The 16802-nt window shown below is 41.4% G+C and overlaps 1 protein-coding gene across 1 annotated transcript; it reads right to left on the minus strand.

The window, feature by feature from the left end:
- Positions 1 to 1139: 1139 nt before the first annotated feature.
- RBM44 (RNA binding motif protein 44) lies at positions 1140 to 14138 on the minus strand. Its single transcript, XM_030487062.1, is given in 17 exon segments — positions 1140 to 2247; positions 4924 to 5065; positions 5188 to 5330; positions 6667 to 7042; positions 7349 to 7422; positions 7521 to 7585; positions 8292 to 8420; positions 8772 to 8874; positions 9175 to 9247; positions 9663 to 9710; positions 10210 to 10235; positions 10318 to 10492; positions 11298 to 11474; positions 12421 to 12479; positions 12611 to 13163; positions 13165 to 13229; positions 13232 to 14138. Coding segments are annotated over 16 exon segments (3063 nt in total). The 5' UTR covers positions 14105 to 14138; the 3' UTR covers positions 1140 to 2247; positions 4924 to 4941.
- Between the last annotated feature and the right edge of the window lie 2664 nt (positions 14139 to 16802).

Genomic DNA, 16802 nt, shown 5'->3' on the forward strand with positions numbered 1-16802 from the left:
GCCATGGAATTTTAGGTGGCAAAGCAAGGGTGGATATCCATGTTGGTGACACTGTTCCAGAGCTCACCACGTGTAGGTGATGCCCAGCACCAGCTTCTGTCCTGGAACCTTATGTGTGGGAACAGGGGCTGGACATCTGAATTTAGGAAGCTGGATTCTGGGCCGCCTGAAAGCGTTGCCCTGAGCGGCAGTACAGAGCTGGGAGTTTTAGGTGGCAAAGCAAAGGTGGATTGCCATGTTGGTGATAGTGTTCCGGAGCATCCCATGTGTCGGTCAGCCCACTCCCGCTCGGGTGAAGGCAGCATTAGCTCCATCTCCTCCCGGTGGAACAGACAGTTGCTTGTTCAGACACATGGAACAGGGAACAAAACAAAGTATCCAGAAACCCATTTTTCTCACCCATCTTCCTTAGCCCTCTTTGCACTTCCACCAAAGGAATTTCTCTCTAGCCTCAGGCTAAAAATCCTTCCTTCTTTCTACAGTGTTGAATATGAACATAGAGGATGCAATGCAATTTTAGAAGGAAATGTTTTGTGGTTTGGTGGGGTGTTTTTGCTTGCTTTAACTGAGTGGAAAATCCTGACTGAGCTCATACAGCTCCACCTGCAGCAGGTAACACAGAGTGTTCACTTAAGATGATTCGGATAGAGGGTGAGGGCTCAAGCTGCAAGGAGGTCATTGCCCCCTAAATCTGTTCTCTAATATTTTAAGTTAGCTCTCCCTTTCAAAGGGAGAAGAAGAAGAAACAAGGAAACAGGAATGACCAGCACAGGGTGCTAACTTGAGTGTTTCACATCATCCATGTTTCTGCTTTCCCAACAGAAACAAAACAGGTTGCATACCAGAAAGCCAGTTCTGTCCTAAACTGTTAGCACCACTTCCTACCTAATTAGAGAATCATGTCTGGGCAACCCAACCAGCGGCGTGTGCTGTTAATAATGTAGAGCAAAGCCTTTGGCTGCTTTCAGCTTGGTATGAACAGGGAAGAAACTGAGGGCCTCAGTTGCGGCTTCAGGACCAAGTTTACAGTACTGGCTGCTGAAAACAAGGCTGGGGTGCTGAAAGCGTTACCTGCAGTGGGGCTGCTGAGAGGAAAGGGATGAGATCTAGAAACAGCAGAACACCAGCACAACTTTTTGAAGAAGGGATTGTAACCTTTATTCACATTTGCTGCTGTTTTCAACAGCAAATGCAGCTGGGATCTAGAACTAAGTACAACAAATAAACAGAGATGTACAACAGCAGCGTACTGTCTTTCCTGCAATATCACAGCATGAGCCTGTGTCAATCAAGGGTAATTCTCCTCACCCCCAGACTAGACGCATACACTTAAGCTGCCTTTCTTTGTCAGAAGAGGATTTAAAATCTAGACCTCTTCTGTACAGTATCTCTCTTTATCAACCCAACCCAAAAGTTTCAGGGGGTATATGCTTCCCAAGATACCAGACCATGGGACACACAAAGAAGGATTTAGAAGCCCATTCTCTGCTTGCAACAACGCAAGTGGGAGATGAGATAAGAAAATGCCCTGTTTGGGGCAGGAGGGCTGAGAGGGGGGGAATCCAGGCTGCATCCTGAAGGAGCTGTTTAAGCCCTACCACTGCTCTGCAGCATGGAACACGCTCCTAAGTCAAAAACGGACATGAGGATGCTGCTGCAGCGCTGCGTTAGGTAACCAATGCACCAGCACTGCCAGCTCCAAAGCCTAGCTTCCTCCAGTAAAGCCCCTGCTGCCTCCTCTGTGCCTCCCTGATATTCAAAGGATATATGAAATTTCAACAAGACTATTCAGAACCAGATTATCTGGAAAGCACAAGCATGTTGGCTACTTGTTAACATCTTAGCAGCTACTACCATGTCTAAAATTAAGTGGCATGCCAGAGCTGGGGGTTGTGTACTCCAGCCTAGAAGAGCCCTGCCAGTATTGGGAGTCTTGTTTCACTGAAGTGTGATCTACCTTAGAGAAACCTGCTGAAATGCTTGAACCAACTACGGGGAACAACAAAACTGGGATGAATCATTTAATATCTACATAAACAGAAAAACACCTCAAACTGACCTTCAGGTTATATTCTCTTGGATAAGACTGAACATGAAACAGTGACGCTACCCGAGTTTTCATTAAGATCTGCTGAAATAAACCAAACAAGAAGTACAATACGATCCCGGAACAAGCTGAAGGATGGAAGTTGCAAAATCTTCATCTTCCAAGGGGAGATGATCAGTTCTTCATAGTTGGAAAGCCATCTACTTAGAGAGAAAACAAGAAATACTAATAAAACACACCAGCAGGTGAATTTTGTTTGTACACACTCAAACTGAACTAAAGGGAATGCCACCAGTTTTAATACCCCAGAAAAACCACTAGAAGCTTTAACAGTTTTGCTAGGGACTGCAGAAGTACACAGCAGAATTAGGTTTCCTAGCTTCAACAACCACAAGTAAGAAGTAAGTACAATAAAATGTATCAATCAATCATCTTTGTGCAACAAATCATACTTGGGGGGCATTTTTTTATTAATTCAATTAATTCAAAATTAAGTTCCCAAACCATCATTTAGGAATACGTAGACTCGATGCATTTCTTTATGTTTCTCAAAGCACTGGTTTAGTTGTGCTTTGGAAGGACCCCTCTCTATTGGTCTGGTTTTAAACTGTAGACTGTTAATTTCACAGAAAGCTTCCAAGCATGAACATTGGGTAATATTTAAGGCAAAAACCATTTTTAATGATGCACTGAATAACTTTGATAGCACCACAACTCCTGTTAACTACTGCCTACCATTAGGTTTAGAAAACAGAACAAGGTTAGAGCGAGCTCTTCAAGTAAATGTGACAGCCCCTCCCTAATGAGAATAAAAGGACTTTCCAGTCCAAAACATAATTTCAATGAAGTTCCTCCTTCCAACTTAACAAACATACAAAATCCAGAAACGTTCAGATCCAACTCTAGGCTAAGTCAGCTAAAGAAAAAAGCAAGATTCTATCATGCTTTACTTTAAAGCTGAAGTTGTTATACATTAAATACTATGTAATACAGCTTGATATAAAACTATTATCTGTACAACTCTGGATGTTTCATCAGCTTGCAAGAACATAATGCTCTGAGGTGGTATTTCTCAGTGGACACTTACACTTCAGGAATGTCTGAAGCTATACACATACCAGAATTAGGACAGATGAGCTCGGAGCAGACTCTTTTCTTAAAAATATTAAATGTTTCTTACTATGGAAAGATGAGAATTCTTTTCTTTTCCCTATTACCTACTATTTCACAGCTTCCTCATGATGAAAGTAAAAATTGTTATGGGCCAGCATCTCTCTAGCAAAGCAACAGAGAACAAAATACTATCATAGGAATAATGACTGTAAAGCCCACACAACATTTAAAAGAAACAAATAAATTACTTGACAGGGAAAGCACAACACACTTGAGGCCATTAAAACCTTAGTAACTGAAAATATTTTCAAGTGTAAGGTTTTATTTTATGACTTTATGTCCGTATCTGCAGCCCTGTATAAGTCAGTCAGTGGATTAATACAAAGAGTTCTCTCTTGTCAAATTTATGTTGATTCAGAGAGGCATCCGTAAAAGCTCACAGGGCAGTCAAAGGCCAAAGTAACAAACTTATGCCACACAGTAATCCTTTCAAAAGGAACTCAGACAAACATGCATCTTGGTTGAGATTCTTTCATGCTCTTCGTCGCTATGTATGTAAAATCCTACCCTATGCCTCTGTATATTTAACAAAATCTACAGTCATTCTTTCTGACAAGGACTGAAGATGAATGACTTATAAGCATCTATTTGTATATTTAATGTATCTATGGAAGCTCTTCTAGCCCAAGCTCCTGTTTTGTCTTACTGGGCAGAACCACTCTACTCTTAGTACAGTTCTAGTATCTAACGTACAGCAGTTCTGTTCAAGTTAGGGCTGTGCTGTGGTTTACTTGTGCACTACAGTAACGTGCACAGGCATCTGACTAGGAGAATTTAGTCTGATAAGCAACATTGAATGGGTAGCAAAGATACTTAGATATGTAAAACTATCAGCATAAATACTACTCATCTTAGAAGAGGTGGTCTTGATTAAAACCAAACTGACTCCTTGAAATAGTGGCTTTGAGACCAAAATCAAAGTGTCAAGAATTTGGTGCAGTTTGGGGAGGAAACAACACAGAAGAATAAATATTGTACAGATTGTGTTTGTAGGCAAAAGTGAAGCTAGAGCATTGCTAAGAACATCTGGGACAGTGCAGGAAACCTCATAGTGCAGGAAACCTCATAGTGGCACTGCTAGCAGCCCTAAAATAAGCAGAACACCAAGCTTATTAGGAGACTGAAACAAGCATCAACTCCAAGATGTCTCCTACAGGAGAATATCCCTGGAATTCTGGGCTGTGGTTTTAGCATGTTCAGGTTGCTGCAGCTTCCTCCAGCATCCGGTGCTGTGTCACCATACAAGGTGTCTTTTAACATGAAAAAAACCTAAAAGAAATACAATCTTATTCTGTTAAGACTTCTACTCCAGAACTCATCCATCACAGAGAAATCCTCCAGTTTTAAACCAAAATTGAGCCTGTGCTGGGATTTCTTTATGAACTGCTACACAAGGACTGGCCATTAGGTGTCAGCTTTGTACAGAATATGTATGACAGTCTCCACTATATTAATCAGTACCATAGTTGACATAATAAACCCAGTAGTATGTTTACGGAGTGCACAGAGCTAGCAAGTCAAGATGTTCTGCTAAACAGCTAGCAATGCTGAGAAGCTATTGCTTCAGTGGATTCATTCACATCCTTCTTTCAGAGCTTTATACTAAGTTACTTACTAATCTAGTCAGGCTATACAGCTACAAAAATTCGGGGGGTGTGGGGGGCGTGTTATTTCAATGTATTTCTGTAGGCTAGAATACCCACTTATTTACATGCCTTTTCTCACTTCTGACTGGATTTCTTTAGAATGGCAGAGGTCCTTGCCACAATAGTATTGATGGACAAGCCACTTAGGATACCATTGTTGTTCTTCCTCACCTCCAGCAAAGCAGCCAAAATTGTGTCTCTAGATGAATAAAAGAAAGACCTGTTTACATAACATGTTGTGCAATACGTTTAGGACTTAGTTACCATGGATATTTGATCCATTAGAAATCAAGGGCAGAAAGGAAATCCAAATCCTCTCACCTGCTAGCCTGTGGATGAAGTCCTTTAAGTTTCTCAACTAATTTGGTAAAACTGCTCAAATTCAAATTATCAGGTAAAATAAAGACATCATATGACTTATTGGAGTAAGAAGATGGTTTGAACAGGAAGTTTTCTCCAGTATCCTAGAATTTCATCAAAAAGGTACAATACTTAACTCATTTTTGCAAGTAATACATCTATTTACTACTAATAAATATTCCTGTTATGGAAAATGGAAAAAGAAAAAAATGACAGCTACAGATTCAGCTCAATAAGTTATTCTAATACAACCAGTCATATTATCCAATTTGTAAATTATAGAATGGGTTGTGTTGGATAGATAATTTATTAGAAATAAAACTACTACATGCAGACCCCACTTGGAGTACTGTGTACAGTTCTGGTGTCCTCAGCGTAAGAAGGACATGGAGCTGTTGGAGCAAGTCCAGAGGAAGCCACAAGGATGACCAGGGGACTGGAGCACCTCCCGTATGAAGACGGGCTGAGAAAGTTGGGGCTGTTCAGCCTGGACAAGAGAAGCTGCGTGGAGACCTCAGAGCAGCTTCAAGTATCTGAAGGGGGCCACAAGGACGCAGAGAGGGACTCTTCATCAGGGACTGTAGTGATAGGACGAGGGGTGATGGGTTTAAACTTAAACACGGAAAGTTCAGGCTGGATATAAGGAAGAAGTTCTTCCTTGTGAGGGTGGTAAGGCACTGGCACAGGTTGCCCAAAGAAGTGGTAAATGCTCCATCGCTGGCAGTGTTCAAGGCCAGGTTGGACAGAGTCTTGGGTGACATGTTCTAGTGTGAGGTGTCCCTGCTCATGGCAGGGGGGTGGAACTAGATCATCTTAAGGTTCTTTCTAACCCAAACCATTCTATGATTTACATGTAACTGACATTCCCACTACTTTAAATTAGATATGATACACATTTCCCAGGGGACTAGCATGTTTAAAAGCTAAATCCCCAAAGGTAGCATATCTATATAGTTTATGAAAGCAACACCAGCAATTACTAACTGCCTTATCCTCCAAGGACCAACCTGAGCAAATAGAAAATACTAAATTTAAACAGACGTGTTTCCTAGATTTATATTAAAAACCCCAACAGCCACCCCTCCAGTATCCCAAAATCTTTCTTGTATAACATCACAAGACATTCACTTTAAAAAATTGTTCCAAGTGGAAACTCAAAAGAGGAGAAAAGCAAGATGAAAACTCTAATGCAAATTACTAGGTTCCCGACTGGTTTAGGATTAAGAAAAAACACATGGAGTATCACGGTTTGATGCAGAAGCAAATGACTGGTGCTCTCAGTCTTCTGCAGCAGCATGCCAGGAATTTATTAGTGACACACGGTATGTTTTCCTATCCTAACATCATTCTCTATATACTAAAAATGCAATGTGTTATGAGACAAGAAGTTTTAAAGCTCTTAATTTGCCATATAAAGAATCCTTAGTAGTAATTATTTACCTTTTGTTTAACTTCAAGCAAATAAGGATCTTCTGTAGATGGTTTCTGATCAGGGCACTTTGTTTCTGAAGGTACATGTGTAGAACAAGAGGTTTTTGAAGAAGTTATTTTCTCAGAAGCAGAAGCAGTGACAGGGGCTTCCACAGAATCGGAGGCTGAAGCGAGTGCGTTATTTTGATCATTTCTTTGACTCTTCCCAACAGGTTGGATTTCATGGGAAAGCTTATTTTTAAGAACTTGGGAAACCGCATATTTACTCTCTGATGAAGTATTTACAATTTTAACACTTACTCCTTTTCCTTTTATCTTCTTGTGGTTCATTTCCTCTACAGCTAACTTGGCTTTACTAAAGTCTTTAAAGGAAAGAAGTGCGCATCTAAGGCATAAAATTTAAGAAAAAAAGAAAAAAGAAACTAAGTAAAACACATTACTCTCAGTAATAACACGTGATGAGCATTACACATCTTTTGAGCATTAACTATATCTCCATTAAACTCAACAGAAAATTTCAGGCTCAACTTATAAGGTGAGAAGCTGTCTGGAATGACAAGCTTTTGTCAACCTATCTATATCTCTATTAATCACTGAAATGAATGAACAACTCTGTCCTCTCTCCCATGGTTTGCTTACTTCGACAGAAAAAAAATATAACTTGAAACAAGTAAAACTTCTATTAATATACCTGCAGTTATTAGATTCCACAGAGACAACAATGTCACAAATCTGATACTTCTGGAAATGTGATCTTAAATCAGCCTACAAAATAGAACAATATTTGGTTGCAAGTGTGTGATATGAAAGAATTCAGAAAGAGGCAAGACATTACTGCACTATGTAAATAAGAACAGACATACCTCTGACACTGAGGAACTTAGGCCATCAACACGAATAAAAGAATACTCGTTTCCACTCTTTGCTTCTAACAATGAACGTAAGAAACCAAAGTGTTACTATTTTTGTTCCAGTTCAAGCTAACACCTCAGTAGATCTCAGAAAGTATAGATGAAAAACCTTTAAAAGAACCTATAAGAATGAAGAGTATCTTCTTACAGAAAACAGGTGTCCTGAAAAGCAGAACAGTTCAGTTTGTGAAATCTGCTTTCCCTGAGTATTCTCTGAGGTTTGAAGAGGCAAAAGAAGTACAACCAAAGAAAACGCTGGTCTGAACTAACAGGTACCAGTGCTAAAGCATGGGCAGTGTACTCCGAGTCCCCACAAGCTCTCTGCTTTCAACAGATTGGGACTTCTAACCATGCCCATCAGTGGGACCCAAGCGTCCAAACACAGACCGTTCCCCCTCCAGAAGTATGGAGAATGGAGCAGAAAGAGAAGGAATAGGAAAAAAAAAAGAAAGATTTCCAGCTAGGTGACTGGCTGGACATTTACTAAATTGAGTTTTCAATTTAGTGTGAAGTTTTCAATGAAAACTGTGGCTGAAGGGAGCTGAATTGTACATGGATTGTACATGGATTCATGGATTCATGGATTTCAAGACAATGAAAAAGAATCTGAAAACCTAGCTAGCATTTCTTCCAAGTTTACTTATGCTTGTGGAAGGATCAGAATACTCAAATAACAAACAAACACTATTATTAGGTACAGCAATTTAAAGCACACAACCTCACCTCTTAAATCAACTGTGTCTTGTTCTTGTTGCTTTTTTGTGTCTTCAGCTATTACTGAAGAATTTGCTACTGCCAAGTTCTCTTTAGCATCAAACCAATCTTCATTCCCTTCTTCATTTTTCACACAGCCTTGATGGTTGAAATAAATTTCAGTGTGTTAAAATTCAGACCATAATATGTCATATGAATGAATAACAAATCTCTGTGCTTAAGAAGATTCCAGCTACCTACATGACTTGGTACTAGGTACCAAGTACTTGGTACAAAGAGGTGACACATACTAGTTTTCCCTTCTGATTTAAGTAGCAACATTTTTTTTTTTTCCAAGATGTCAAGTATATATATATAGAGCTGATATAATCTTAAACATTCCATCACAGAAAGCACAGCCGAGTATCCATACATGTTTTACACAGGGTTTGGGGTTTTGCTAACAACTTAACCAACAAATAATACTTGTAAGAGAAGCAGATGGCTTACCACGTTCCTCAACCTGACTTTTAGGTTGTTCTTCCAAAGTCTTGGATGAAGTAGAGTCACTTGGCTCACCTCCATCAGTTAAACCTTCAACCTGTGGATTGTCCTACAAACATGTCACAGCACTTGCACCTGATTATACATTATTTTTCTGAGCTTCAAAATATTAATTGATTAAACAGGTAAATTTTTAAAAGTTAACCTACTGATTGTATTCAAGAACCCTCAAGTTACTTTATTTTGAAAGGACCATCAAAATTCTGGTCACATGAGCTACTTTGGCAACTACTGGCACAGAATCCCTGCTTAAGCCCTTAAGACTCTGCTTGTATTTGCGTACACCTAAAAGGAGACCATGCTTCACAACATTAATGTCTATGAAACTCAGTAATCAAGAAGTCCATACCATGGTGTCAGAAATCTTCCTTTCTTGCAGTTCTGGTGCTTTAGAATGAGATTTTCTTGTGCCTGAAACAGAACTAAAAGAGAGCCAAGAATTTCATACAAAATATGTCACAACAATTTTAAATTCTACAATGATATACCAAGTACTCTGAAGTATTCATTTAAGGATTTCCAAAAGCTCACAGTAAAATAAATGTGCTTAAGAAATCTTAAAGTAAGAATCAAAGTTTTTTGATACCTGTAATTTATAAAGGCATTGATTGCAACCTGAAACATAAAGCTATGTTCCAGGCTTATGTTAGGTTATTTTTCCTTTATACCTAGATGGCCTTCTGCGTGATGTTTTGATGGATGTCTCTACAATTTGAAATCTCTGTGCAGTTTGTGATTAATTTTATTAATGCTTAACAAGAAATTTGAAAAAGATCACTAGTTGTTCACCTGATGCAATAAAAACTTCTTGATGGATTTGTTTTAATCTCCACTTACATAAAGTAACTGGGTATGGTTCTTGAATGTGCAGAACCATGTGCCTTCCTGGAACCCGAAATGATTTTTCTATCATTCTTCATAACTGAATTGTAATCTCAGCAGAACAGCTGCTTATATGCCTAATATTATCTTCGTTAGTAGCAAAGTCTTTTTGCTCTGGTGGGGTTTTTTGTGGGTTTTTGGTTGGTTGGTTGGGTTTGGGGTTTTTGGGGGGTTTTTTGGTTTTATTTTTAACACAGACAGCATTAAGATTAGAGACAAAGATTTTAGTAGTGAAAGCAGGGAACCAGGAAAGTTATCTGTAAATTGAAAACTTTGGCTATAAAGATAGTAAATATGCAACTGCATAGTTTGCATACTAGAATGCTGCAGAGTAAAAATTTCCTTAAAATTAAAGCACTGTACCCAGAGTGCTATGCAAGTCTTTCAGCTAAACAGTTTGGAGAAACAAGACATATCCTGAAATAAACAAATTGTAAGATTAACTTCTCTTAAACTCACTTCCCCTTTATTCTAAAACATATCACAAATGAGAACTACTTACTCAGTGCAAAGATCCTCTCTGAACAACTGTCAAACAAAGAAAAGATTTGTCTTAATTTTCTGGAGGAAAAGGATTTCTATTAACAACAAAAAGCAATTAAGAAATTACCTTGGAGGGGACATAAGAACAGTAGATTTGGAAAAACTTCATCTCAACTGATAGCGGAGAAAGTGCACTTAAAGGTGCACCCATTTTTATTTTCATTTTCATACTGTTGTAATTCTTTTCCAGCTCTTCCAAAACCAATGTGAGAGCTGAATCTAATTCTGAATTTTCATTAAATCTGTTAAAAAATGTATAAGAAAGCAAGATCAACTTAGACAGACATTTATTTTACTGCTTCTAGATTTGCCCAAATATTTTACAGTTTTTAAAGATTCCTCTACATCATGTAAGAACATGAGCTCACTCCTAACACAGAATCCCAGACTGGCTTGGGTTGGAAGGGACCGTAAAGCTCATCCAGTTCCAACTCCCTGCAAGGGCAGGGACACCTTTCACTAGAGCAGGTTGCTCCAAACCCCGTCCAACCTGGCCTTGAACACATCAGGAGTTCTCTGGAGCCCAATCTGTTTCACAGCATCACAACCTGCTCTCTTGAGCCCTCTCCTAAGCTGCAGAGCACACACTACGTTAAGGAAGTTTTACAGCTATCCATGGCACAGTAAAGTGTTCAGAGGCAGGACTTCTTGGTTGAATTCCAGGTTCATTACAGGATGTATGCTTACCAGCTAGAGTCTGCAATCCCTACCCCCTTCCTGCCTCACCTCCTTTTTCTCCTTTACCACTTCCTCCCCAGTTCCCTCTCTGTGCATCTCATCCATTCCTGAATGGACTCTCTGTACTACTCCTCCTGTACAGAAAATCATTCCTGGAAACAAACTGTATTTTGCTGGGTCTGTGTATGCTACAGAAAAAATTAGGCTGAAAATAAGACTCCCAGTTACCAGAATGTAAACTCTTTTGGACAACAATGCTAACTATAAAGACTATTAGAAGCTATGGGTAGAATACCTCAGGAACATTTAACAATTCATGCCTTTTAACCAAGTTATCAATTTCATTTAAAAGGACATTAAAGTACATGCCTGCTAAAACATGTGTTTTCCTCCAGAGCTAGTTTGTAAATCTTCAAGCAGTGCTGATAACACATCTGAAAATGAGCATTTAGAATCTGCAATTCTGCTTCAACTGCTCTCTCCAGTATTTTTTTACAGTCAGTTGATGTAGAATTCTTCACAGCTTGTTCATCAAGGTGTACAGGCCTTTAAAATAATAATAATAAATAAAATCTTGGAGGCCTTCAGTAAGTATTTTAAGTTCATTATGGTTTATTTTGAAGAAAGTAGCTCTCTCCAGAAGCTATTTCTGATATGATTCAAGGAAAAAAAAAAAACAACAAGAAAAATGAAATCAGTTCCTCCTATTTACTACACAGGAAAAAATAATGATGTGCAGTAGCTTTCACACTATTATCAGCCTTAACTGAGAGGTGGGAACTGCATGAGCGCCACAATCATTTGTAAGAAACTTTTTCTTACACCCACTCAGAATTCCCCCCACAGTAACTGCTGGTTCTTGCCCTTTCAAAATGCACCTCTGCAAAGAATTTGCCTCTGTCTTCTCTGCAACCCACCACCAGACTGCCAAGAGCTGCAGGGATGTTTCCCACCTCCCCAGACTTCCCTGCTCTGCACTGACCATACCGAGTTCCCTCAGCTCTCCCCACACATCAGATTCTCCTCCCACCATTCCTGTGGCCCTTCAAGTGGACTTCCCCCAGCCAGCCAATCTCTTATACTGTAAAGCCCAGAGCTGGAGATACCTTTCTAGATACAACCCCACAAGCATCCAACTGAGAAGAATCAACACTTCCCTCCACCCACTGGCTGCACTCTTGCTAATGCAGCCCCAGGATACGGTTTCCTTTCTTTGCCATACAGAGGCACTGCTGACTTACACTCGACTTGTTCTTGGCCAGTCTGCAACTGCAGTCCGAGGATGTCTAGGGTTTTGTTCAACTTTGGGTGGTCTTCAGCTCATGCTTCTGACTTGTCCAGGTCCTGCCTACCCTCCAGCATAGCAACCACTGCCAAGCGGTCTTTTAATACCATCATTTTTGCTAAGTTACAGACAACCTTCCAACCATTAAAAACATAAATAACTTATCTAGCATCTAGAATTCTAAACTAAGAACAATTCATGACCCACCTGTCAGTGCTCATCTTTAAGTCACTGCTACTCGGCTCAGTTTTGGATTCCTGCTGTTCCTAAACAAAAATAATATTTCAAAATGTTATGGATTAACATTTGTATAGACCAGTTGTGAGCAACTTTCAGTTAAAAAAAGTTCTATCTATCAAAATTCTTTGGTTGTAGGTTGGATTCTTTTTGTAATTACCTGAATTTGTGAACTTCTTTTAGCTAGTGCAGTATTGCCATCTGAGGGTTCTTCCAGGGTGTTGGTAACCTGTGACTGAATTTCCTCTGTCCTACCAGCTTCATACGAGCAGTCCGTATTACAAGCAACGTCTGCATAGGTTTCACAGCACCATCCCATCAGTCGAGATGTGTTCATCATTGTTATCTCTGTATTAATAGCTCTGGACGAGAGACAAACCTGAGCACAGGTACTTCTGCTTGTTGTAAAGCAAGCTCTAAAATCAGAACTTGCATCAACAGCCTGGTTAACTGCAGAGGCACAGGCAATGTTTACCAAACTTTCACAATGCTCCAGCTCTGAGTTCATAGAATTGGGATTTCCATGGGAGGATTTATCTGCAAGATCCGCCCCAAAAAAGGGTTTCTTGCTAGTGAGAATTTCAGAGATTGCAATATGGGTTTCAGCATCCTTTACAGTGCAGTCAGTGCAGGTGGTAACATGTGTGCACATGCCAGATTCTTCACAACTGCAGAAATCCAAGTCCTCTGCGTGTATGCAAACTTGCATGGCTACTGCAGGGGCCCTTTCTCTCAGAGACAGTGAAGGATTGCTTTGCTTCGCTGAGATGCTGTGAATGTGTCTGCCAGTTTTTGCAGACACTTCTTCAGTTATAGCCATTTGGGGTGGCAGCGTGCCATCAATCAGTGCCACGTCTTTCACCTCTCCATCTTCTAAACTGTCATATACAAACAGATTTGGACAGACCCCATGAGAATGACTTTCAAGTATACTTCCACAAACAACACTATGATACTCTGTTTGCTCTTCCTGATGATCACAAGTCATGCCACTGCAATCTTGCAGAGACAGAGAGTCCTGAAGCAGGTGGGGAAGCTCTGGCGTAGCTACTTCTGGGCAGGTCTGGTCATCTACGATATACTCAGAAGCAGAACAACAATCTTCTAATAGGTCAGTGAGATTTTGTTCCTGTGTGACTCCACCCCCTGGAACTTCATGAATGGGGTCTATCAGACTTAAGGTTTCAATTTTTATAGTTTCCCTTGGTTCAGAAAACTCACTTGAGCTATTCTCATCATCAAAATCTTGCTCGTGAGCACTGAGATACTCCAGCTGTGAATCTTCACTCAAATAACTTTGTCTGCAATGATCACACCCCCCGCAATTGAAGTGCGTATCATCACGTGCCCTTTCCAACCCTTCAGCTTCTTTCTTGTTTTCATCTACCTTTGCACAGCAAATTCCCATTCTCTTTTTATTACACATGTCAAGATCTGCATCTGAGTATGAAATTAAATAAGGTAAATTTTCCTCTGACAACTTTAATTCAGGAACATTGGCAGAACATGCCTGGCCAAAAACAGAGTGGTTGGGTCCTGCTGCAACATCTCCGATGAGCATCTGCTCAGCTTTCTCAGAGTAAGAAGAAAGAAGGGAGGTCTGACTGAAGCATCTTTTTTTGCTTTTAATATCACTGTTCTTTTCCAATTCCATGGCACAAACACTTAAGCCCTCTTCCTCAGCAGTAACCCACACCACTCACTTCCACTGCAAGTTCTCAAAGTCATCAGCTTCTCTCTTCCTATCACTTTCTCACCTTAAAAATTAAGAGAAGTTTGAGGTACTCCATGGTATACAAGAAGACATTACTGTTTAAAAAGTACATTAAATTAACCATCTTATTTTTAACTACTGCATGCCAGTACAGAAGCTAGGAATTATACGATACTATAGACATCCTAAGAGCTCATGGAAGGCTGTTAAAAGAATTTGCTGTTCTTGCTTGTGTGACTTCGATTGAGTAAAAGCATCCCCAAGGCCAACCAATCCAATTTTCTTATATTTTTGGGCAAAGTTTCCATCCTCTTACCACTGAAGCATTTCTTGTCTGAATCAACAGAATCCCTGGTGATACCCAGCAAGCTATTTACATCATATGCTAAGTCCATGACAGCACACAAGGGGTTTAGATGCCTGTACTGACTTCTGAAAGCCAAGATGCTGATGGTCGAGGACTCAGTGACCACAAATGACCTCACATCATTCCTGACTGCATACTGGCCCGTAAGCACTTCTTGCTGCAGAAAGCTTACAGCTTCTTGAACCATGATCAGTGTATTTATTACAGGTAAAATCCTTCAGGACCTATAAAAACTACTTAAATGAGTGAAGAGGTGGTGGCGGTGGCATTCGCTGGTTCTCCTCCACTAAGCATCATTCTTAAAATGGTATCATTTCAAAAAACTTAATAAAACCCATTTAAATCATTTAACAGAACTCATCAATAGGAGTCAGCCACCTTCCAAAAACACCCTTTACCATGATTTCATTAGCTTTATTACTCTAACTTTACCTTGATCTCCTAACTGAAGTTTTGAGTGACTCTATCTGTGAAACTATAAATCTTTCTGTAACTCTACCAAAGCACCTCTCACATGCCTATACAGAAATCACAACGTATTATCACTGTGATAAATAAAGTGGGGATCTTTTCCCCCCACTTCAGAACAAGAATCAGAATAGCTCTGTGCCCTAGATAAACAACGATAACCTTGTCGTTACTACCACCAGCTCTGGTATTAAAAGCACAGCTCCCGCACCCCAGCGCGGCGTGGAGAGCCACAGCAGAGCCCCCGGGGCCGGAGAGCGGGGTCAGCCCTCGGGAGCAGCCCAGCGTGCTGCACACCCAAGGAGGACCCGCAGGCAGGGCACCGCCGCCCCAGTAACGCGCCCGTACCCGAGCCGAGCCGCCGGCTCCCCGTTCCCCTCACCCCTCACCTCACCCACCGACCGCTCCACAACGGACCGACCCAGCCCCCGCCCAGCGGCCGCCCGCTGCCACTGACCCCGCCCGCGCCTCCAGCCCATTGGCTGCCACTTGAACCGCTCTAGCGCCTGATTGGCCGGCGCGGCGCCTGCTGCCTCCCGACGCCATGAGGGCGGTTGGTCGCTGTGCCTCCTCGTCCCTCGCCCTCAGGGCGCGGGGGTGGTCCTGCAGGGCGTCCTCCATCAGTGCTCTTCTTGTCACAGGAAGCCCCAACAGTCATTAAAGCCCACCAGCAGTTTATTATAAATAGTTGTCAATTCTTCCCTGCCTTCCCCCAGAAGCTTATATCGAAGAGAGGGATACATAGAGATGTTAGATGTCTCAGTTATGTATGCTTTCTAAAGCACTTGAATGAAATATAACAATTTTATGTTATAGGCACTGGTCTCTAACCTGGCTGTAATGTTACATAAAGCACAGCGAATTACAGTCCTGCCTGTAACTCCTTCCCCTCTTGAGGGCATGCAGACTTGATGCAAGCTCCACGGGTGCCTTTCTGGTGTCCTGTCCCCAGAACGGAGCCAAGCTATTTTTTAATTAATATATGCTGGAAAGAAGGGGGAGTGATTTTTTTTATCTTGGCATATTTGAACCTGGTTTTCCACCTTTTCTCCTTGCCCTCCAGGGGAAAAATCAGGCCCTGGTTTGAGTCACGGCTCCTGTGAGGGTCAGCCAGGGAGAGCTTCTGGCACCGTCTCCAGCTAGTCTTTAAAGACAACTTCAAATAAAGGTGGAATTATGTAGGCTTTCCAAAGAACGCATGTTTACATTGCAGCAAGTGCAGCTCGGCCAGACCTGTCAGGTAGAGGTGACGGGTGCCCGTAGCATGCTAGGGCTTGTTGGCAAGGAGTGGAGAAGCAGCCTTGAAGGTAGTGGTGCCAAAAATGACACCCACAGCCCACGCCACCCCTTGCCATCCCTGCAGGCAGCTCCTCAGCCACCAGGCAGCTGCTGGCAATGGCAATGGGAAGAGGTGGAGCCTGTTGAAGTGCAGGGCAGGCAAAAGGATGCCGGAGAGGGCCTCTTCATCAGGGACCGTAGTGATAGGACAAGGGGTCCTATCCCACATCTCTCAGTTTAAACTTAAACGGGGGAAGTTCAGGCTGGATATAAGGAAGTTCTTCCTTGTGAGGGTGGTGAGGCACTGGCACAGGGTGCCCAAAGAAGTGGTAAATGCTCCATCCCTGGCAGTGTTCAAGGCCAGGTTGGACGGAGCCTTGGGTGACATGGTCTAGTGTGAGGTGTCCCTGCCCATGGCAGGGGGGTGGAACTAGATGATCTTAAGGTCCTTTCCAACCCTAACTCTTCTATGATTCTATAAAAAGTGCCTTAGCGAGGGCTGTGATAAGCACATACAGAGATAAC

This window comes from Strigops habroptila, chromosome 5 (assembly GCF_004027225.2).
Source record: "Strigops habroptila isolate Jane chromosome 5, bStrHab1.2.pri, whole genome shotgun sequence".
Classification (NCBI taxonomy): domain Eukaryota; kingdom Metazoa; phylum Chordata; class Aves; order Psittaciformes; family Psittacidae; genus Strigops; species Strigops habroptila.